The following is a 22415-nucleotide window of genomic DNA, read 5'->3' as shown; positions in this document are numbered from 1 at the left end:
GTTAAATATAGCATAAATATCTGTAAATGCAAAGACATTTCAAACCTTGTTCCTTGTGTGAGCCTTTTTCTACGCTCCATGCATTTGCCTCTCAAATGAGCTATGCAGCTGGAAATTCTGCCCTTTGCCTGTGCCATTATGTTGTGTCTCATCCATATTTGTTCTTGTAAAATTGCAGGAACAATGTAGGTTGCAACATAAAGCCTATAAATTCCTCAAATGCTGTATTTTAAAGGTGTATTGATTAGTGGGGTTGGTCTCTTTCCCTTACACCTTGTTGCAGAGTTGTGGGAGCTGATGGATTGAGCAGCATGAAAGCAATATGCTCACTGTTAGTTTGTCTGTCAACCAAACTTACCAGCTGGGTGAGAACCTGGCACATTCTTTAGAGAAGTTTATTTCGCTACTTGAAATTGTTTTCTCATCCTGGCTGTGTGAACGTGATTATGGTTAAAGCCCTGGACAGGCCACAGGCTTGCTTTGAGCCTGGCCAACTCGTTTTAGCTGTCTGTTTCTGGGCTCTTTGTTCATTAAACAGGCAATTTTTCAATTCAGAAGGTTTTGTGCTGATTAATTCTTTGGTCTAAGTGAAAAGATCAGATAATTATAGTAATAAGTGCTCCCAGAAAACCTCTAAATAAACAAATGTACTGTCTGGTCTTGCTAGGTTTGGGGATATTGAATGCCACTCTTCCAGCCTGTTTACCAAAGCTGAAGCATGTAAATGCTGTGACTGTCTCCTTATGTCCAAGCACTTTCATTTTTAGGTTTTGGTCAAGCTATATTTATCAAAGCTAAAAATATCTTTGTGAATGAAATATAGTAGCTCATCTTCCCTCCCTGCTCCATTTCAGTTCGTTCTTTCTTTTGTCTGAGGGCAAGAAAAAGTTATTGAGCTGACAATGCTTGTTCTCCCACTGAGCCCCATCAGCAATGGCAAAGGGACAGGGTGGCTCAGTCCAAAAAGTGAGTGTATTTTCTTTGGGCAAAGAACCTTTTTGGCAAGGTGCCTGCAACTGATGGTCCCTGTCATTTGAGTTCAGGGTCCAGGGACCTGCAGTCATTTGCTTCCAAGTCTGTATTTTTCAGGCTTTGAAGGTGGTCCATAATCAAAGCAGAGGGGGTGACTTGCAGTCCCTCTTTTGGGTATCCAAGTGACCTCACTGTGTGTGCTTGCAACATTGAATGTAGTGTCACTTCCTCAGGTAGGAGAAACATGGTGCTTGTAGATCACAGCATCTACAAGAACTTTGTTAATATGAATGACAAAGTATTTCCACCTTATCTGAGCTGTGAATAATCTCAAACCCTCCAAATGTGAGTTGTTTAGAATCACAAAATGGCTAATGTATGCTTGAGACCCCTAAAGCTTAGACCATTACCAAATGATAACAGTCATGTGGTCTTTTTGTTCTGATGTGTTAAGATCTGAAGGCAGGAGTTCCTCACTCTGAAGAACATCCTGAGGAAGCTGGATCCCAAATCTATAACCTTTAGAAGGGATTCAGCTTGGACTCAGCCTGTCTTAAGGCTTGGTTACTCCACAATAACCATAGTGGTGCTAACACTGAACTGAAATGTAAATTTACTCTTGGCATAACATGAGTTTCCTTTAAGACCCTTTGGCACCTTGGGCTAAGGAGTTCCAGGTGGTGTGGTAAGGTTGAACTGTTCAGATGCAGCAACTCTTTTTAGGCTGATCTTGTGAATGTTCCCTATCTCTCTATTACGGGTTATTATTGTAGCATTAACACTGCTTATATACCAGGTTCACACTGCTGGGAGAGAATTCCTGATTTGTAGCCACAGCCTGAGTGTCTTGGGCCAGAGACACTGGAGTGTGAACAGCCCCTCCTCTGGACAGTCAAACAGAAAGCCCATAGGCTTGGGACAGCTCAGGAGAAGTAACTCAGGACTGATTCTAGTTATTTCTGGTGTAAAAGCCTCTGGTTTAATGGAATCTTCCTTCCCTGCACACACATACCTTTCCACTCTTTTGAAGCGGTGATGGAGGCAAGTGAAATGTCTAAGGTGTCCTGGCTGTGATTGCTGACACTGTGGGTGAGACATTATCACTATTGAATATAAAAGCTTCTGAAAGCTGCTTCTGTGGTTTCCTCTGAAAAAAAAACCTTCTTTCTGTGGCCACCTCCTTGCCCTTCCTACGCTGTGTGCTGCTTGTTGCTACTTGATTGGACCATGCAGACTATTTGGGGTTTATGCTCTCTGCCCAGTGTCTGGTTCTGCTGTTGGGGATGATGGGATAGTGAAAGAAACTCTTCGTCTGCTTTACAGATTGAAGCATCTCAGTGTTTTGGAGGTGGGCTACAAATTACTTTCTTGCATAAATCCTCCTTGCTTTGATGAAAATATAATATTTCTCATTCCCCTGAGTAAGCAAGTGTGCATATGTGTGTGTGTGCTGAATGCCAAAGCGCTGGTGAAGCCAGCTTGCTTCCGTATGTGAATCATTTCTCAAGCAGCTCTCTGTCTCACTGCAATGTGGTTTTCCTCTCAGGGAAGCACTAAGCCCTGAATTTTTAGTCTGTTTTGCACATGCTGTCAGAAGCTAGTGGAAGACAGTTTTCTTTTTAATGCAGAAAAGAGAACAAGCTTTTACTGTAAGTATTTTAATATCTTTTACTTTTTTAAGTGGGAATTGTATTAATTTTAGTAATGTTCTAGGATCACTAATGTACTCTTAGAGTGAATGGACTTGCTTTGCTTGACAACTACTTTTTTTTAGTAGTATCTCACTTTAAAGCTAAAATGCATAAAACAAATGTATAATGGAAACAATTGTGTTAGCTGAAAATGGGCTGGGGGTGGTCTAAAAGCCATTACAGTCTAAAAGCCATTATAACAAAACATGCCACCATGTGAGTCAGAGCTGGCTACTGTATTTTTCTTCTGCTCAGCTGTGTAGATGTGGTGACAGAATGGTTGAAACTGTTTCTGCTTTCTTTGCTGGCAATTTAAGGTTGTTCTCCAGCAGTTACATGAAGCAGGAGCCTGAGCAGACTTTATTCTGCTACTGCATGTTCATGTAGTCCAGTCAAAGGGCAGAAAGGATCAAGCTGTGAAGCACATAGGTTCAGCAGCTCGTGTCTCTGCAGGGGATCAGTGAGAGCATTGGGGAACGTGCCAGATGGGTGCCCTCTTAAAGCACTACAGCAAAGAGCTCTTCAGATTGTCAGCAGGACTCTAATTACAGCAGTTTAACAGTTGTTCCTTAAAATTGTACCCTGGACTGAAGCTTGGTCATAATAACAATAGTAATAATAGCATTTATATGGCATGTAATATGGCAAAGTTGTGAAGTCCTGTATGTGCAGCTATAGAGGGTTACTGGTAGAACTGGTTTGAGAACAGAGATTCTCTACCTCTCTTTTGTACTCAGTCTGAGTTCTTCTAGATATCCCCTATTAACCCTCTCTATCTCATCTTCAAAGGAAGCTGTTTTCCATGTTCCTCTTCTACCTTTTCCAAGTTATAAAATGCTCTCTGTTTCTAACCTCAGGAGGAGAGAGGGTATTTGATTTGCTGACCTACAGTATTCTGTGCACAGTTTTGACAGATAACACAAGCATACCTCATCCTAACATGCACACATGTATGTACTACCCCTTCCCTTTCTAGTTTGTTTCTACAATTGTTATAAAACAATTGAATTTTATTATGTAGCCCACCCAGGTGGGTGTTTAAGTCCATTAGTGGCCCTTAATTCACAGTTGTAACTGTTGATACTGTTGCCTGAATCTGTTCTGTTCCTGTTTAATATGACTATTTTTAAAATGCAGAAGTCCTCTCGTTTCTTGTGTGGCTTTGGAGTTAAGTCCTCATCTTTGCAAAGAACCCTGTCTCTTAGAAGTTCACACTGTCACTCAAATAAATGTTCAAAAGTTCCCTGTTAGCTTTAGTGGGTGATCTATTCTGCACTTTAATGGAAGATAACTATCTCAAGGGATAACTTCTAGATCGTGACTATTTCTCTGCCTTGTGATGGATGGAAAATGGGAGCCGGGGAAACATCTTGGCATGTGGCAATCTGAGGCTGTTCCCTTGTGTGCTGTAGGACAGATGTTGATTTATCTCATTTTTACTTTTCTCTGTGGGGTTCCTTTCCAAGGCACATGAATGAGTATATCTTCATAAATATGCCATTTAGTGGATAATTGTAAATGAAAAAACTAAGGCATTAGGAAGATGACATGGCTGAGGTAGTTCAATAAATCTCTGATGGTCCTGAGGATAGAATCAAGTGGATCTCAAATGAGTGCATTGACTGCAGTCTCATCCCTTTGCACTTCAAGGGGACAGGAACAGGGAACCTATCAGTCTGTGCTTGTACCAGTCAGTATTCCTATGTAGCTACATGCTGTGTCTCTGCCATTCCAAAAAACATGATCATTCCTTCTCTCTTGTAGATGTACCTACCCTCTGTGCTACAGAGAATGTAATGGCAGGTAATTATCAGGCAAACCAGTTGTAATTATTCTTAATTTCTTTAGTAATTATGTAGCTCTTGCTCTATCTAAAATGAAACCTTCTTTTCTTTGTTCCTTGTGGGTTGGCAAAACATGAAGTGTGAACTATATGTGTCACTTGCTTTGTGCTGTATTCACCAGGACAGTAGTTCAAAGAACCTGAATTAATGAGCAGTAGCTACCTTGAAATGGTTCTAAACCATTTTGTTCTCAACTTGCAATATACATGCACATGAATTAAACCCATTTATTCAGGGCACAGTCATAGTGGGGAAAGTCCAGAGTGACCTATTTTTTTTCCTTTTATTATTTTTTTTCAATTATAACATGGTTGTAACTTCAAAAAGGAAGTTTGAAATCAATGCAGCAGTTCTACCTTTCCTGAATCTTTCCTTTGACTTCTGTCTCCAAAGGGGGGATGGCAGTACTATGTGAACTGATATACTTGTCATACATTGAAATAATGAGGGAACTACAACTTCTAAAAATGCATTCTCCAAACTCTGTAGTGTGAAATCACTTCCTGGATGTAGTTTTGATGTGACTTAATAAAATCTGTCGTTTATTGCATAACCTCTGTGTGTACATTCTGTCGCTACATGCTTGTGTATGGCAATGTCTCATGGCAGGGGGGTTGGAACTAGATGATCTTAAGGTCTTTTCCAACCCTAACTACTCTAGGATTCTATGTGCTACCCCTGTCTGTCTCTTCTTACAAACGGATGTTGCCATCCTGCCCTTCAGGTTGTCCTTTTTCTTGTGTGCATCCATTAGTAATTGCCACATTTAAATCTTTGCCCTGGAGGTAGTGAAAGATCATATCACTCTTTTGGCCTTTCAGCCTTATGAAGAAAATGCATCTACTTAAACCAGACAAGCAGGGTGTGCTGTGTATGGATAGCCAGCATACAATTGTGCCTGTGTATGCATCACTGAATGACATTTAGGCTTCTTCAGGTATTCCACCATCCAGCTGGTAGTTGCCACTGCCCTTCTGGAGGGCTAATGAACAGAAACAGATAGGTTGGAATTTTTTTCCTTACCCCCATGTTGTCTATAAGAGCAGGGTCATAGGTAGTTTAGTAGTTTCTCTTTGGAGGTGTGTAGTTGTGACTGGTTAGATAATCAGGGTGAGGAAAGAGGAGGAGATTGAGTATCCATGTACTAACAGTACAATTTAAATTACAAGAGGAACATGTTCCCAGACATTTAGAAGTACAGCTTGGGCTTCATTTTCAAGCATCAGTCACTGCTGGATGACAGTTCTGGATACTTAATCTAGAGAAGTAGTAAAATAGCTGTATTTTCCTGTCATAAGCAGCCAGTAATACTGAACACAGACAAGAGAAATACAGCTAAATAAATCCTTTGTCCACATGCACGCATGAGGATTTGGTTGCAACTTCTGAATCTTTTTTCATGAGATCTAACTTAGAATTAAAGGTTGACATACCCAAAACTCCTGGGAGAACTGTGGAGGAGGATGAGCAAAAGGTTTTGCACTGCTCTCATCTGTCTGTGCCTGGAAAAGTCATCAGTGACTCTAATGGTTGCTGTGGGAAGAGGATTTTATTTTGAGCAATGTTGAGACATGGAGTTTTGCAGTTGCTGACATGGACTCGGACAGTCTTGGGTTGGTTTTTGGAAGCTGAGTTGATGGCCAGAAACCTGCTGTTTGTGGCTGGCTGGAACTGTCCTCACCTGGGCCATTTCTGATCTAGTTTAGACATCCTTGTAACTGGTCAGTATATTTATATACTAGTTGATAAATATAAGTTTTAGAGAGTGATGAAGAACACACTAAGGAAATAAGCAAGAAATGCCTTAAGAGACAGCATCAGTTTTGTGTTGCTGCTGTAATCACAGATAAAGTAACTTTTGTCTTTAGGAGAACTAATAGATTTTCCATTGTCTGTGGGTTTCCATCTGATGCCATGAAGGGAAAGGGATCGGCTCTGCTGGAGTCTCTCATATTGTAGAGGGAGGGAGACATGTGCCTTGCAAAGGAAATTCTCATCTGATGCCACTTTGAAAGTGCTCTTCCAGGATTTTTTGAGTCCTACAGAAGAGCAGTTAGACAAAACAAAGCAGACTGCAACCCAAAAGAGTAAACTTTCATATGAGGATACAACCTTCACACAACCTTAGTAAAACAAGGATTTTGAAGATGTGACTCTGAAGCGGTGTCAGAGCTACTGATGGTTAAATGTTGGGACTGGTATTTTGTTTTACGCTTTCCCAATGGTTAGTTGGGTGACAATGGGCACGTATGTGCCTTGATGTCTGTGTATTTGTTTTATATCTAAACTTTATCAACACTTTTAACTGCTTGCAAAAGCACCTGGAGTCTATAGCTGCTGTGTTATTATAGTGTGTTTTTCTCCACTCCTGAAAGTTAAAAAGTAATAGTCAACCCACCTTAGCTTGGGGCGTGTACAAACCCTACAGAGTTTGTCCTGCTGCAGCATGCGGTTTGGACATGAGAACTTCCAAGTGATGTCTCCTGGTGCTCTACCAACAAAACATGAAAATTCAGCTGCAGATGAGATGGGAAAGCAAGTCTGCTGAGGGAGACCAGGAGAAGCTGCTGCTCAGTGCGAAGGGTCAGGTTTATAAAGAATACTTTTGGGGCAGCAAAATCAAAAGCCTTTGAGATGAGATGTGGGGAATTGGGCATAGCTTGTCTGTTCCTTTGAGCTGTGTTTCAGGGAAAGGAGGTGGTCTGGCTTGTGACTGGGTTAGGATTTTTTGTAGTTATTGGCTCTTTAATCCAGTTCTAACAAAAGCTAAGCTTTGTACCAGCAAAAAATCCAGGAAGTGTCTCTATGTGGAGTAATGGATGAAGGTTGTACTGAGAGCCTCAAAGACACTAAACCCAATGTAACAAACTAGAGAAAAGAGAAGATGGGTATGTTAAATACCGAAATACAACACACTGAGCTGCAAGGAGCAGATGCCTAAGGAGACAAAGCCCTGCAGCATTCAAAGCCAGGTTGGATGGGGCCTGGGGTGACATGCTCTAGTGTGAGGTGTCCTTGCTCAGGGAAGGGGGGTTGTAACTAGATGATCTTGATGTCCTTTCCAACCCAAACCAGTCTGTGATTCTATGATACTAAGGTACTAAAGATGACCAAAAGAGTAGACAGTTTAATTTTAACTGTTAGCCACCTCTTATTTCCAAACAGGTTTCTATCTGCCATCTATATCCAAGTTACCAGTTACTGTATTGGACTATCAAATTCCCTGGTTTGTGACCCTGACTTGATTCCTGCTATCTGCTAAGAAATCAAGATGAGTCATATGGAAGCATCTGTCAAGCCCAAAAAAATTGTAGTTTAAATTGAATTGAGATGGAAGGCAGAAGGGAATTCTATTTTAGCCCAGCTGGCTATCCTGCCATATAGCTTCCTACATGCTGCCAGAAAATCCTTTACAGCTTACTGAACTTGTTAGATATTTCTATGTTCCAGTTGATAGTTTGTCTGAAAATAGCAGAGATAGATTAGGTTAGAAGGAAAATAGTACAAGTATGATGCAGATTTTAGATGCTTAAACCACAACAGAAGAAAATTGTGCTTTGATGTGTAATAAAGGCTCTGGAATAGTCTGACCTTTTGATGTAATGAAAAGTAACTGAATTACAGGAAAGTGGCACTGGGGACTGTGGGTTTTAACCCACCGAAGTCCCACACATGTGTCCTTGGAGAGTCCTGTCTGCAAAGCTGGCATTGCTGACCTCCTTTTCCAGAACTGCTGGGCATTCACAGGTCTCAATGAACCTGCCATCTGGTGCACAGCTCTTCAGATCTAGTAATGAGTTTTCATAATTCCTTATTTCATTCATTTTCCCAAAGCAACTTGAATGACTCTGCTTTAATTTGCCTGTCCTGTTGAGCGAGTAGCGTTACAGGCAGACATGAGCACTAGAACTTAAGTCATGTAAAGCACGTGGGGTACAGATAACTTGTATCTGTAGCCCCCCACCAGGGATTTTCCTGTGTGAATTCATCGCTGCAGATATGCTTATAATTTTTATGTACTTACTAGTGTAGCTGCCAGGTTTCTTGACTGTAAAATACTATTGCTTGTCATCACTCAAATCAACCTATCTTTTTAGATATTCAGAGTAAAATAGACTTTAATAGTCAGCAGAATGTGCTTCCTAGGAGTTTGTTCTAGAGGACTAGTGAATTTCTCTTTTGATGGATAGCCAAACCTTGAGATCCAAGAGGCCTCACATTGTTTCTGCTGATGCTGACTGGGAGAGTTGGGATGAATTCTTTACCCAGTTTTTCTAGCCAGAAAATGGGAATAATTCTAGACTGTTCTAAAGACCTTCTATTAATAAATGCATATAGACTGGCTTATAAGCAATGTCTATTCAATCTTGAATAAATTGGTAAAATTTCAAGTCAAATGGACTGTCTTTCCACTGTAGAGCTTATGTCAGCTGCCCAAATAGTCCACATCAAATTATCCAAATGCCCTTTAAGCACACCAGTGAGAAAGTATCAGCTATAAAGCATGGCCTGAATTCTTAAATGCTGGTGCTTGCAGGGAATTCTGAGGCTTGAGAGCAAAAGCTCTGTCTGGACCAGCTTTACAATTTTTGTAACCCTCTGATTCTCTCCTGTTTCAGCGGAGGTGATGTTCAGACACCAGCATTTGTAAGGATAAAAGATTTGGGGTTTTTCCTTGTTTTAAAAACCCCTGCAGTTTGGAAGTGACTGGTGATAGAACTGACTTTGCTGAAGCAACAGATTGTTGGTACAAACCCTCATTTATTTCAGCACAGAGCTGCTGCTTATCTTCAGTTTCTACATGTTTTCAGAGTACAATTCCAAGCAGGGCATCTGCAGAGATTTAATTGTGGCCTACTAGTGACCTGCTGAGGCTGATGCCGAAGGAAAGACTGAATCGTGGGCTGGTGGTATTCTGTTTGCTTTCCAAGCAAAGTTCCCTGTGAAATGTGAAGAAATGAAAAGCGGAATCATAGAGCTTCAGGCGTTGCTTGAAGTGAGTCATCTTCCAGGAGAGTGAGCAGAAGTATCTCATCTGAAATGTACTGAGGCATAATGGGCGTAAAACTAGTGATTTTTGTCATTGTATTTGCAAAGGCAGCTTAACTGCATCTCCTGTGGAAAGCTGCTTCTGAGCTCTCTCTCTGGGTAGCATAGAGATCAAGTCATCATCTCTCTGGGGTCCTTTCAGAATGAAATGGTGATATTTAGTTAAAATGTAGTAGACTGACTTTATCAGTGTATTCTAAACCACTGGGAGTTATCTCATGGCAGAAACAACAGGTAAACAAGGCTTGGAAAGCTGCGTTCAAAATGGTGTTGAACTTGAGTATGTATGTACTCCCTTTGTCCTGACTTGTGAAAGACTTGAAAGATCAAAATACTTGAAATATTCATTCTTCCAAGATCCATTCAGCTGTGATAAGTTGATCCCATTCCCAAGCTCTTATTCAGGGATAGTCCATGACTATGACTGGCTGCTGTCAAAGTCATTTTCTGCTGGCTCAGAAGCATGGTCTCTGCCAGCTACTATTGCCAACCTTGCCCTGAAAATCACTTTGAGGAAGTAGAGGCTGTTTCCTAGTTATTGCACTGCTCTGACAAGCTGCTGCCTAGTGTAAGATTTGGAATAGGGTGAATTTGGGTGTCCCAATCTGAGCATCTTCAAAGATGTCCTTTTCTTTCCTTACCGGTTTAGAATTATGTTGGCTTTTAACTGTTCATCTGCGGAAGAAGTGGTGTGTTTAAGACAAGTAGATAAGCTATATATAATGGTTTTAATACAATCTGTTACAATCTGCTACCTACCAAACTCAATCCATGAGCCATTTCATGATACTGAACTTCTGCGTTTCCCATTGTCCCAACTGCCCAAATCTTCCATGAGACTTTTTTGTTTGTTTTCCTGTAATGCAGTAATTGAATTTGGAGGAATGGAAAAGCTGATGTTGGCTCTGAGAATGGATTTCTTATTCTCATCAAAGAACAGTAAGACTTTGGTTTTTTACTTTTTTTTGGGGGAAGTGGTTTTATTTAGTACTTCTCCTGAAGCAGCACTTCTAATAACTCAAATGTGTGTCGCTTACCTAGGAATGAAAGCAGCTTAAGATATGTGCAACCTTATTCTTTGAAGTACATGAAGGCTTGTGGAAAGTATTGGGATCCCACTTCAGAGACCAACATCTCTATCTACAAGGCAGATTCAGGGTAGCCCAATACATCAGAAGCCTCACCTCCCTCTTTTACAAATGCTGATTTCCATATAAATACAGAGAACTAATAAACACTAATACATCCAAATATACCCAATTTTAGCTTTACTACATCTGCTTGATGTAGTAAAATATTAACTCCACATGGCACATAACTCAGCTATCATTACATGAAAAAGCCATTTTGCCTCAGGCTACTGGCTGGATTTCTGAAGTTGTGGTTTGTTCTTTCTAAGTACCTCTTCTAACATCAGGGTCTAATGAGCATCTTGCTCCACTACAACTTTAAAATGCCATGGATGACTCAAACTTAAATTCTTTGGGATATCAAGAAAGCATCTGTACAGCTTAAGGCAGGAAAGTCTGAGGTACAGTTATGAAGAAATCCAGAGGGTATAATAAAGCAAGATGCATGTGCAACCACTGGATCTGCAAACCCCCAAATCTGCATAATTTGCAGATGTAATCAGGGAGATAGTTTGCATGTGCAATTGCTTGTTCACCCATATAAATACAGTGAATGGAATGCCTATTGAAAGGTAGGCTTTAAAATAATGTGAAGCACTGAAGCTTGCTAAGGAAGATCATGAACTGTGGGAATGCTAAACATTTATATATTGTAATATAGCTTATGTATCTGTCAGGATACATAAAAAAGAGCCAAGTGATCAGCATATTCATTAACAAAGACTACTCTTCCTCTAATGAGATCAGTTGATGGCTCCACGCTGTATGTGTTAAGAATTATAATGGAGTAATGACTATATTTAGTAATAATAATACCTACTAACTTATGACAGGTTGGAGCTGTGGAGGAAGTAGACAGCCCTCCCTGCAAGAGGCACCAAGGATAAATAGAGGGAATGTCACTTGCTGGCTTTGTTCTCTGTAAAACAGTGGCAGAGCACTTGACATTCCCTTCTGCTTCTGTGCAGCAGAACACTCCTTAAATAGACCATAGTGGCACCTGGAAGGTGCTGTCAGTGTCGAATGTGACTTGGCCCCAAGCAGATTTGTTTCCCATGAGTCCACTGAGTGTTCTTATTCATGAATGTGAAATAAAGTGTAAAGTTATGAGATAGAAAAGGTGACCTAAGCCCTTTTATTCACTCAGCCAGGACTAAATTGTTTCAGCAGCTCTGTCAGAGGGTTGTTGCCCAAGTTCACACCAGCCCTGCTGGACTCCTGTGTGATAAACCTAGTGCAAGCACATTCCCTTTGCTGAGACAAGGGGGTGATCTCTGTAGATCTTTTGGTTGCCTTTCTAACAGGCAAGAGAAGTTGGCCTCTGCCTACACAAGGCTGATGCTTAGCTACATCCTGTGTCTATTTTGGAAAATAAAGCTGTAGAAGAAGAATGTTGCTCATGTAGAGGGGGAGGGTAGGAGCTATCAGGCAATGTCCCCTCCCTCCTACTCCCAGCTCAGCAGCCTGGTGGGGCTATAAAGAAAAAAACTCCAACTAATCACTTTATTCTGCTCCTAGTTTGGATGGGTAATGGCTGGGGAGAATTTATGGCTTTAGATCTACCAGATTGGAGCTTGCTATTGAATTGGCAGTTCTCTACGTCCTGAAAGAAACAGACTAGTTGTTCTTGCTGGCAGACTAAATTTGTTCAGCTGTATCCAAAAAAAGGAATTCATGTGTATTTGCTGATTCCTGGCAGGATTTCTTTCTTGCATAAGCTTATCTCTGAGGAATAGTGGATCTGGATTTTTGTTTGCAGGGAAGTGATTTTATGTTTTTAAGCATGTTTTGTAAACCTTGGTATTGTGAAATATCTTTTTTATCACTGTGGCAACACCAACTGCTGTTTCTCTAGAAAACTCTGATAAGGTAAAGATATCATTTTCCATATGACTTAGGAAACTTGCTTCTCATGTGACTTATAAAGTGAGTATTATTTCAGTTAATGATGCTGGATCTGTCAAGTAAGAGAAGTAGTTCTTTTTATCCCAAGATTGTCTTCAAGTGCAGTGGACTTCACTGTTCTCAGATACTCTTTGGTTGTGCTTCAGCATTCAGAGGTGCTCTGCAGTGCCCGATAGAGGTCTCTGACTTTCAGTCCTAATAAAAGTTAGTGTTCCTTCTGCAGTGCTTTATGTTACCAGTCAGTATGAAAAATACAGTCTACTCTGAGGATTTGATGTGTATAAGAGGGAATAATGTTCAGCACTGTGTTTTCAGCCCTTTAAACTGATGCCAAATCTCTCTGCTCTCTTTCAGATGATACAAAGACAGTTTATATTTCTGATGTGTGTACATATGTATATAATCTATTTATTTTTTTTTAGGTCTGTAGAGTGAATTATTTGGGGAGAACATGAAGAGTGCTGCCAAGCCTTGGAGTGCAGTGGCAAAGCCAGGGAGTCATGGGGCTGAGAGAGGAAAATCTCTTTCCACCACCTCAACAGGAATGAAGACGTCCAAGTCTTCCACATCACTCGCCTTTGAATCTCGGCTCAGCAAGGTACTAGCCAGTAGGGACTGTGCAAGCATCATTATAGCCTTGTTTCTGCTGAAAGCTTTGGTTTAGTCCTGGAACATTACTACACCTCCAAGACTTGGAGTGGGCTTGACTGCTGTGCCAAGCATAGGGAGATTATAATTGTGCTGTATATTGACTAATGCACATTTCTGAAGGTATTTTGCATGTGATGGGGAAGACACTGTATTTGCACAAGGTATGAATGGGTTCCCTTACTGTATGTGAAGGAATTGGCTTAACTTTGAACAGTGAGAAAAAGAAATAGCAAATTCTTAGTTCAACTGATTGCTACACAGGTAAAGAAATTGAAAGAGATTTATTCATGGATTTCCAGAAGTCCTAAAAATCTGACTCTTCCTTCAAGGCAAAACATATTAACCAAAGATACTGCTTGCAATGGAACACATTTTATGAATTCTATCTTTCTATGTAGATATACTTCAAAAATAGCAGAAACTTCTGTCAAAATAGTGTTTTTAAGAAAAGGGAGAAATACACCTGAACTGCTGCTGCATCTGTACCCTTGCAGCCAGCAAACAAAAATAACCTTATTGTCTAAAGCACAGACCAAGATTACCCTTGTTGAAAATAGACTGTGGGCTTCCTGGTTACAACTGTTTCCAGCACTAAAAGATTAGTAAACAATGCATAACATGGTGCTGCATTTTAATCATGAGGAGAGCTAAACTTCATTAATAGCCACAGCTTCTCAAGGATTAATTTCATTAACTTGCATCATATTAATAGGATATTTCAGTGTAGTGCTCTGGGCAGGTTATGTTCATCACTGTAGTATGTGCAATATGGCTGAGGCAAGCATCTCTGAAGGGATGCTACTTAAGAGACTTAATCAGGAGATCTGGTATAATTAATGTGTGTATAGTGTTCAATGCAGAGTATTTTCTTCCTAATTACAGTATCTTCAAATTGTTCATCATCTGCCAAGTGCAATATCATCAAAGTGGTTTCTTTGAAGAAGCAGGGTAGAAAAAGGCACCATAGTTTTTGCTGTAGAAGAGGCACATTGAAGAAATTGGAGACTGCAGAAGTCTCTAAAGGTCAGGAAGTCAGATTGTTCCATTCTGCTCTTAAGAGTGAGCTGACAAAATCTCTGCCAGAAGGCAGAACATTTGCTCTCTGGTATCCTGGAGCAGATCAACACTTTAGCTATTGAACCTGATGTGCACACAGGGTCCAGGAAACCACAGACTCTGAGTCAGAGGAAGAGATGAAAGGGAGAAAGAATTGGAGCTGAGAGACTTCATTTTGCTTAAAGATTTTACTTTAAGCAAAGTAAATTCGGGGACTGCTGAATAGGGAGAGTGCAGCTTGGGTGCTTTCTTTTCTTTTAACTCAAGCAGTGGTTTCAGCTTGTGGTTCATGGACCCCCTGAGTGTTCCTGGGCAACTTCAAAGGAGTGAGGTTTGATAAGTGAAAACAGTTTAGGTGTCCATTAGCTGAAAAGAGTGGAAAAAATACAGCTCTAAGGAGACTCTCCAGAGCTTTGGTCTTTTAAAATGATTCAAGTATTTTCCCTGAAATTAATTACAGGCTGCTATTAGAGGTACCCAGGCTGTTAGAGAGGGACACCAATGGGAAAGCAGTGACCAAAGTTCTTGAGAGAAACTGCTACTTCTGCTTGTGGAAGCAACATAATTCCAGTGTTTCTCCTTGCACCTTATGGTCATTGTGCTTGTATTGCATGGGTTTCTTGAGTATGTACCTAGAGTCGGTTTGCTTTACCAGAAATCCCCCTCCCCCAAAAAACCCTCACAGCAACAATGTCCCTTGCTTTGTCATGTACTATAAAGCTAAATAAATTACAGTGATATCCCCTAATGCTTTTTAAAAATGCATAGTGTAATGTGCCCTGGAAAGCACACGGTTCACCTTCTTCCAAGCTTATGAAACATCAGTATTAACCTTTAGAATTGTGCAGCTGATCTAGTCTGGAAACAATGTGTTTTTTTGTTGGGAATGATTTCCTTGGTGATCACATGCACAAAGTGCTTTCCCGTGAACAGACTTTTCAGTTTCTCATCTGAATCAACAGTCTCCAGTCACACATATGGCATTAGGTCCTGCCATGAGGTCATGGGTCATCTTTGCTCACTGCTTTTCAAAAACCAAGGAGGGTAAATAGCTGAACTCATACCATGTTGAAAATAAGGCATATCCAGTTGGTAACTGTTAAATCTTGCACTGGCAGCTCTTGCCTTTTATTATGGCAGCCTGAACTTCTCAGCTAAATGGCTTTGAGATTCTGGCTTGATCTCTGGAATGTTCTTTGTTCATTTTGGGTAACCTAGTTTATGGAGCCATGAGGTTTGGTGGCTCCTGTTTGGCAAACACAGGAAGGAACAGGCAGTTCCTTACTGTTGGGGTAGCTCAGACACCTCTTCAGAGGATCTGAAGTCACCACTGGGCCAAAACTGTATGATTCTGAGTGGAGAACCAGCAGATCCTTTTAGGATCTTTTTACTTTATATACATTAAGGGCCAGTTATTTGCTACTTTGACCTACTCAGTGTGCCAGGCTCTGCAACTGGCATTTACCTACACAGCCCCAATACACAACTAAATGCAAACCAGCAAGGAAATGTGGTGAATGCTGTTCACAGCAAGATCAGAGAAGCCAGATCTACGGGCTCCAGTGTTCTCCTGTCTTTCAGTATTTGCTTATTTGAGTGATCTTTCCTATTCTTATTCCTCACTGTTGAAATAGTATTTATCCCTTGACCTGCTTCACAAAAATGGAAAACAAATACAAAAATATAAAGAAATACATAGTATGGCTATAGAAGCAATTTCTATGAAGCCCATATTTCTATTGGGCTACTTTAAGGAAATGTTCCTTTTCTGCCAGGGACCTTGCATTTTGAATGACTTAATGGAACTCTTCAAGGTCTTAACCTTCTGGTTGCTTACAATGTCTGTTGCAGCTGAAGAGGGCCAGCAGTGATGACATGCTTACTAAGCCAGGGGTGACAGCAGGTCCTGGAGTCAGCAGGCTGAAGAAGACCATTACAACAGGAGCCATTTCTGAGCTTGCTGAGAGTCGCCTGAAGCCCAGCACAGGTAGATACAAAGACTATGAATGACAGTCTGCATTATGTGAAATGTGCTGTGTCACTTGGTTGACCAAGATCCTAGCAGAGTTTCCTTCTCCCTACACTCTGTAGCCCATTATAATTTACCTGCTGTGACAGTCAGTGTGCAGGATGGGACGTGCTGTGCCCTGCAGATTGGCCTTTCACTGTTAATCTGAAGCTGAAAGGGAGGAGTTGGGGGTTCCCAGGAGCCGTTCTGCTCAGCTTCACCCTGCTACCTCTGCCAAATGAGCAGGATGGTTACCGTAGAGGCAGGAGACCAAAGATCCAGCCAGAGCATCTCCACATATGGCTTGTGCTTCTAAGCTGTGGGGTGGCACTCTCTGTCCCTCAGCAGCCCCATCAGCTTGTTACCATTGGTTCCAGAGCTAAACCCATTTCTAAAGGCAGCAACACCATCTGCATACCAAGGGCTTCTGTGCAACCGCTCTGCCTTTCCTCAGGAGCTCAGCAAACGCTTGCTTTTGTCTGCTCCCTGGTGGCATTTCCAAGGGAATGTGAGATCTTATTAAATTTGACCATGACCTCCCTATTTGTCACAGCCTCTGCAGGGTTTTTCTGTGTAACAGAACAATGTTATTAACCAGGAAGGGATTTCTGCGAAGAAGAAAACCCCAAAATCTTCACATACTTTCCCCTACCCCTGAAAGAAAATGATGCATTTTTAAACAGCATAAATCTTCACAGTAAGCAAAAGACAAATCACGTTCTGCAGTTAGTCAGTGTGTGAACCCGCAAATTCAGGTGACTAGCATTTGAGATTTACCATCAATAAGGAGGCACGACGCTGACAAATGATGCTTGGGAGGAATAATGTGGGGAAAATAAAACCTGTACAGATGATGCAGCATAGGATCCTGGGAATGCAGCCAGGGAAACAGCACTGCAGGGACTCCAGAATGGAATACGTATGTCAGACACAAAAATACTAGCAATGGAATAGAGAGCCCCCTTCTGCATGTGTGTATAATAACTGGGATTGAAGGAGGGATAAGATTTATGGTGATGAGTACAAAGGGTAAAATGGTTTATTGAGATCAAGTTACATCTGGATATTGTTTTGCCAAGTCAAATTGCATCATTACATCTGACCCCTTATATTGCTTTGCATCAACATTTGTAGGAGTGGGAATATTAGCGCTAGGCAAAGAGACCAAGTGTGGAGCTACATATACTGTGTAGACAAACATTGGACATATATGTACTACCCCTCTAAAATTCCTTTTAAATTGGACAGAATTATCCCTGGTCCTATAGGGACTATTATAGGCATGTATATAAAGACCTGTACCTTAGATATCTTTAATTTTCACAGTGATTCCATGGTTCAAAAGAGTGGAAATCTAACTGTATTCTGAATATGTGTTGCTCTTGTGGCCTCTCATTGAACGGTACTGGATAGTTGTGAGTAAGGATACAAAGTTTGAATGGTACTTTCTGATTATCACATTATGGAAAGATACTGATAGGCACATTCTAATACAGTATATTGTTGCTAAAAGGAAAATTAAATATCAGATATGACAGGGGCATGCCATGTTCTTGGAACCTAAGAAAAGGAGGGAACACTGAGCTGCTATATATGATTGAAATGGCACAAAAATAGTCTCTGATTATGATCAAGACTGTCCTGCAATGCTGACTGGCTGTGGGGCTACTGCAAGTAAGAATGTTCCTGTATGGGAAATACAGATGTTTGTGTATGTAGCCAACTGTAAATCTTGACATTTTCGTTCCGAAACCACTTGCATCAGTTCTGCATTTTCCTTTCATGCCTTAACTGCAGGCATCATGCCTCCCCCTCACACCTTCCTCCTTTCTTTGTACTTTTTAGGTTGAGGTTTTTTTGTTGCTTGAGCAATTTGATTATTTTACTGAAATGGTATTATATTGGTTCCAGCTGCACTCTGGCAGGACTCAGTGGGTATTATACTATTGTGTAAGAGAAATCAAAAGAAACAAGGTATGTGGAGGGGGTAAAGCTTAGGTTTCTTTCTTCTTTGGGGAGTGACTCTTCAATGTTTGTATGTTGGCCTTGAGCAATAGCATGGGTTCCAAATGCTGCAGATAATAAATAATTGACATCAAGATTGCTTGTTTAAATGGGGTTGTTGTCTGCTGCTCTTGGTGGACTTGAAGTTATTCATTTTAACCTTTTGCTGACATAACTGCCCCTGTCTGCCTTGTTGGAAGCTAATGCAGTAAATCATAAACAACTTAAAGGGAGATGAAGCCAATCTCATGTGTCCGTTCCTGGCAAGTGGAGTTGAGCAAATGGAACTGGAGACAGGTTCTGGCTGGAAGTTCTGTGCTGTGATGTTTGGCTTTGTGACTGCTTGGCAGTTTTGAAGTCCCAAGTAATGGGAAATGACGTTCAGGGAGAAATAAGTGTTTTGGATTCAGCTCCTTTATCTGTGTGTTATGTCTTTCCATGTACTGTCCTAAAGTAGCAATTTGGCTTTAACATAAACCTAAGCTTACAGAGCTCTGGTGTTGCTTTTAATATTTAAGTTAATGAAACAGCTGGAAAAATTGCAAAACAGGAGGAAATAGGTCACTAATCCTGAGAAATATTTATTTCAATGTATGCATTTATAAAGGCAGCCAATCTATGAAACCACATAGCAAAGTGTTTAAATAGACAAATGTGTATCTTTGTGAGAAGCCAGGACTCTCTTCTTCAGGTTCAGGTTTATAGGAAATAAGTGATTATTTGGATTCTGATCCTTTGAGGTTTGCAAGCCAAATAACCTTAGATAATGTAATTTCACAGATAATGTCAAAGCTTATGTGAGCATACACTTGGGAAGAGCGTTGCATAGGGGCACTGGTAAGCAAATGGGAAGTTTGAAGGCTACACAGGTGAAATGACTTGCTCAGTGGATCCTACAAGTCGTTCCAAATCCTTGCTCTCACTCTGTCACTCACTCCCTACAAACTCCCAGGATAAGCACTCTCTGAACTTTTCCCTCAAGGCTGTCTAGTTTCATCATGTTCATGTGCTTCCTTGATGTTATTTCAGTGCCAGCAGCTATTATCTGTCAGGTTTGACAGGAATAAAAAGAAGTCTTATGCTGGACATCAGAGGAGAGATGCAGCCAGGATGTGTGACTAGGCTGTGAGTGAGCACGTAGTCCAAAAGCATTCAGAATACTTCAGGCATCCCTGTTTTTCACAGTATATTGACTTTCATATTGAGCTGTGCCAGCTCCAATCTGCAGTATCAGTTATCTTTGAACAGTAAGTAAGAGCTTTGCTTTATTTTCTCAGGCTGCTTCATCAGCTTATTTCTGTATTCCTACATCTATAGAGACCTATTGAATTTGCCTCAAAAACAGTAGGAAACTGTGAATAACAATGCTATAATCTCCTGAGTCGCTATTTATAGATATTGAGTATTTTACTGACAAGCTCAGGATTGCTCTAAGGCTTAAACCATGTTAAAGACTGGTGCTATACCATCTCACAGTGACGGATGTATCTCCAGAGGCCAGGAGAAGCCACAATGTGGAATGTGAGGGATCAATGGCCTGCTGTGTCCTCCCATGCTTCATCAGAAATCTATGCATAAAATGGAAAAATCAATAATTGGCACAATTTTCAGCCAAAGCAACAAAAGTGTTGCTTTCTGTGCCTGCCTGCTGAGTTGGTTAATATCAAGGGTTAGAGACAGTGCCAATACCGAAGCATAGAGGAGGCAAATTCAAAGATAGAGTTTCAATTACCTCTCAGGCATCTTGCATGAAGCCTCTGAACTCTGCAGGTTACCTGGACAAAAGCTGCTAATCCCAGAATGGATCACTGCCAGCATGGGAAATGAAGCTGTACAAAGCATGCTGCTGTAATAAGCCCAGTCAGTTGCATGGTAAGATAAAAATACAAGGAATTTGGCATAATCAGTGAAGTCTATAGAAGGTTTTGAGGGTTATATTCTGCTGTGGAGCAGTTTAGTTTGAACAATTGTCTATTCCAATACAGAGGGCTTTGGTTTTGATGAGTTTCTGTGAATTGTCGCTTACATTCCTGCCCAGTTGTCAAAGCTAATGTCCCAATGACTAAACTTGATGCCTGCCAGTCTTCCGTTTCTTCCTAGTTCTGGAACAGCACATAGGATTAGCCCCTTTGTCCATCACTGTTTGTTCACATGTAGTTTGTATAAAAAGAAAATCCCATTTTCCCTGTGAAACTGTTGCTTCTACCTTTTCTGTGTAGACAGTGATGATATTCAGAACAGAGGGGCTTTAACTAAGCAAGGGCAGCTGGCCACTATCAGTGGTTAGTGCTGGGGAAGTATTGGGAGTGTCACTTGTGCAACCTGAACAAGTTCAACTGCTCTTGATTTTGGAGGGGAGACTGGTGTATGGTTTAATTGCACATATCACTCATTAGATGTGCTTCTTTCCCATCAGAATTGAAATGTGGCAGAACATGGGCTCCAGTGGCTCTTGCACATTTATAAATTGTCATTTCAGGATTCCTGTTTGAAAGTAATACATGGACTCTATCAAATTTACTGTTTTCTTTCTGTTAACTTCTCTGTTTTGATGAGTGTCTGTCACTTTCTGATATTGGGTAATCATTTAGATTGATGTGAAACTAATCCAGACCAGAAGTCTCTTCTACATCATCAGAAAACTCAAGGTTTTTATATATACATATATATACATATAAATACATAAACATATATATACATATATATACACATATATGTACATATATATGTGTGTGTATATATATATATATATAAAAGCTTATTTAAAAAAAATCCTTGAAAAAATCTAACTGACAGTTTTTCTTCTTAAGATGCTAATGCTCCCCAATTAGAACAGGAAAAAGGAAAGTGATTTCTTTTGAAGGACAGCTCTCTGACCTTAGGGCCCTTTTACTTTCCCATACATCAGTTTTTGACAGGGCCTGCTTATTGTGATCTGTCACATCAAAGGACTGCTATAGGTTTGTCAAAAGGTTGCTGCACTTTGCATTCCGACTCGTTACTGTCTCCTTTTTCTTGTGAAAGATAGAGACAAGGATGAGAGACACTAATGAGATTGGTACGTTCTGTTCCACAAGACTTCACTGGGAACCAAATGACTGATCTCATCTGGGGTTTCCCAGGAACAATAAATATGCTTTAAAACTTCATCTGGAAAGCTGGTTATGTTTTGCTACCCTTTTCAGGTACGAGACACAAGTTCTGCATAATTATTCTTCCTTCTAAAGCAAAAGAGATTCTAGCTCCATAATTGATATAAAAAGGAAAGGAAGACTCAAATTGCTTTGTCAAGATGTCATTCAAATAGGCAAGTAGTGCTGGAGGAATTTAACATGCAAAACAGTGTGTGGAAATACATGTCTCTGTGTATGTACATAGATGTATAGAAATGTCTGCATGGTTGGTTGTAGCATACTGGTGTAAATGTGAATCTGAACATTAACGTCCCTAGCATTACTTAGCAAAATATTTAGCTGTGATTTCCCCATGTATCAAGCAGTCACTGTTTCAGCACCATTTTAGAAGATTTCACCCACTAACCTCTAAAGGGAAAGCTTAAGGATTGAGATAGATGGAATTTGGCATGCTAGATATAGTCTATGGCAGCTACTTGTCAAGTTTCTCCTACTTCTTCCAATGACTTGTTTTCTGTGCTAGCCTGCGTACTCAAATGCACATGTTCACTTCTCATGCCTTTGCTGAAAAAGGTCCTGTATGATGCTTGTTGCCATGTTAGATTTTCACTTTCTCCTAATATTTGCTCTTTCTTTCTGTAGCCCTTGGGTAGTTCCACACCTTAGAATGTGCACTGCTTCATGTGACTGGTTTTCTGGACTCTTCTTCCCCTTTGATAAATATGTTGCTGTGGTATGATGTTTTAATTGGAGAAGTCACTTACTTTAGAAGGGCAGAAGGCACTCACTAGTTCATTTAATGAAAAGATAGCAGTGATCTTATTAAACACTATCTGCTGGCTCAAGATCTCAGTTGCATGATGCCTTAAACTGGTGAGATCTGTCAGTGGATGTTGTCTTTTCTGAAGGTGGCATGTGAAGGGTGACTGATGTAATTATTCTTTTGTTCTGTTGTTGGCTGTATTGTATGA

General features: G+C 40.6%; 1 protein-coding gene across 5 annotated transcripts in view; it reads left to right on the top strand.

Moving 5' to 3' along the window:
- Positions 1-2261: 2261 nt before the first annotated feature.
- The window catches only part of SPECC1 (sperm antigen with calponin homology and coiled-coil domains 1), an 84094-nt gene continuing 63940 nt past the window's right edge, over positions 2262-22415 (top strand). For 4 of the 5 annotated variants that reach the window (XM_031043581.2, XM_031043585.2, XM_031043584.2 and 1 more), the window contains exons 1-3: positions 2503-2621; positions 13014-13189; positions 16150-16285. In XM_031043581.2, coding sequence (XP_030899441.2) covers positions 13043-13189; positions 16150-16285 — 283 coding nt within the window. In that variant the 5' untranslated portion in view covers positions 2503-2621; positions 13014-13042. Of the gene's footprint in view, positions 2321-2502; positions 2622-13013; positions 13190-16149; positions 16286-22415 lie in introns of those variants that run through there. The other variant, XM_031043582.2, reaches the window with a different exon arrangement.

The sequence above is a fragment of the Melopsittacus undulatus genome, chromosome 13 (assembly GCF_012275295.1).
Source record: "Melopsittacus undulatus isolate bMelUnd1 chromosome 13, bMelUnd1.mat.Z, whole genome shotgun sequence".
NCBI classification, from domain to species: domain Eukaryota; kingdom Metazoa; phylum Chordata; class Aves; order Psittaciformes; family Psittaculidae; genus Melopsittacus; species Melopsittacus undulatus.
This window is presented reverse-complemented; position numbering and strand designations above follow the sequence as displayed.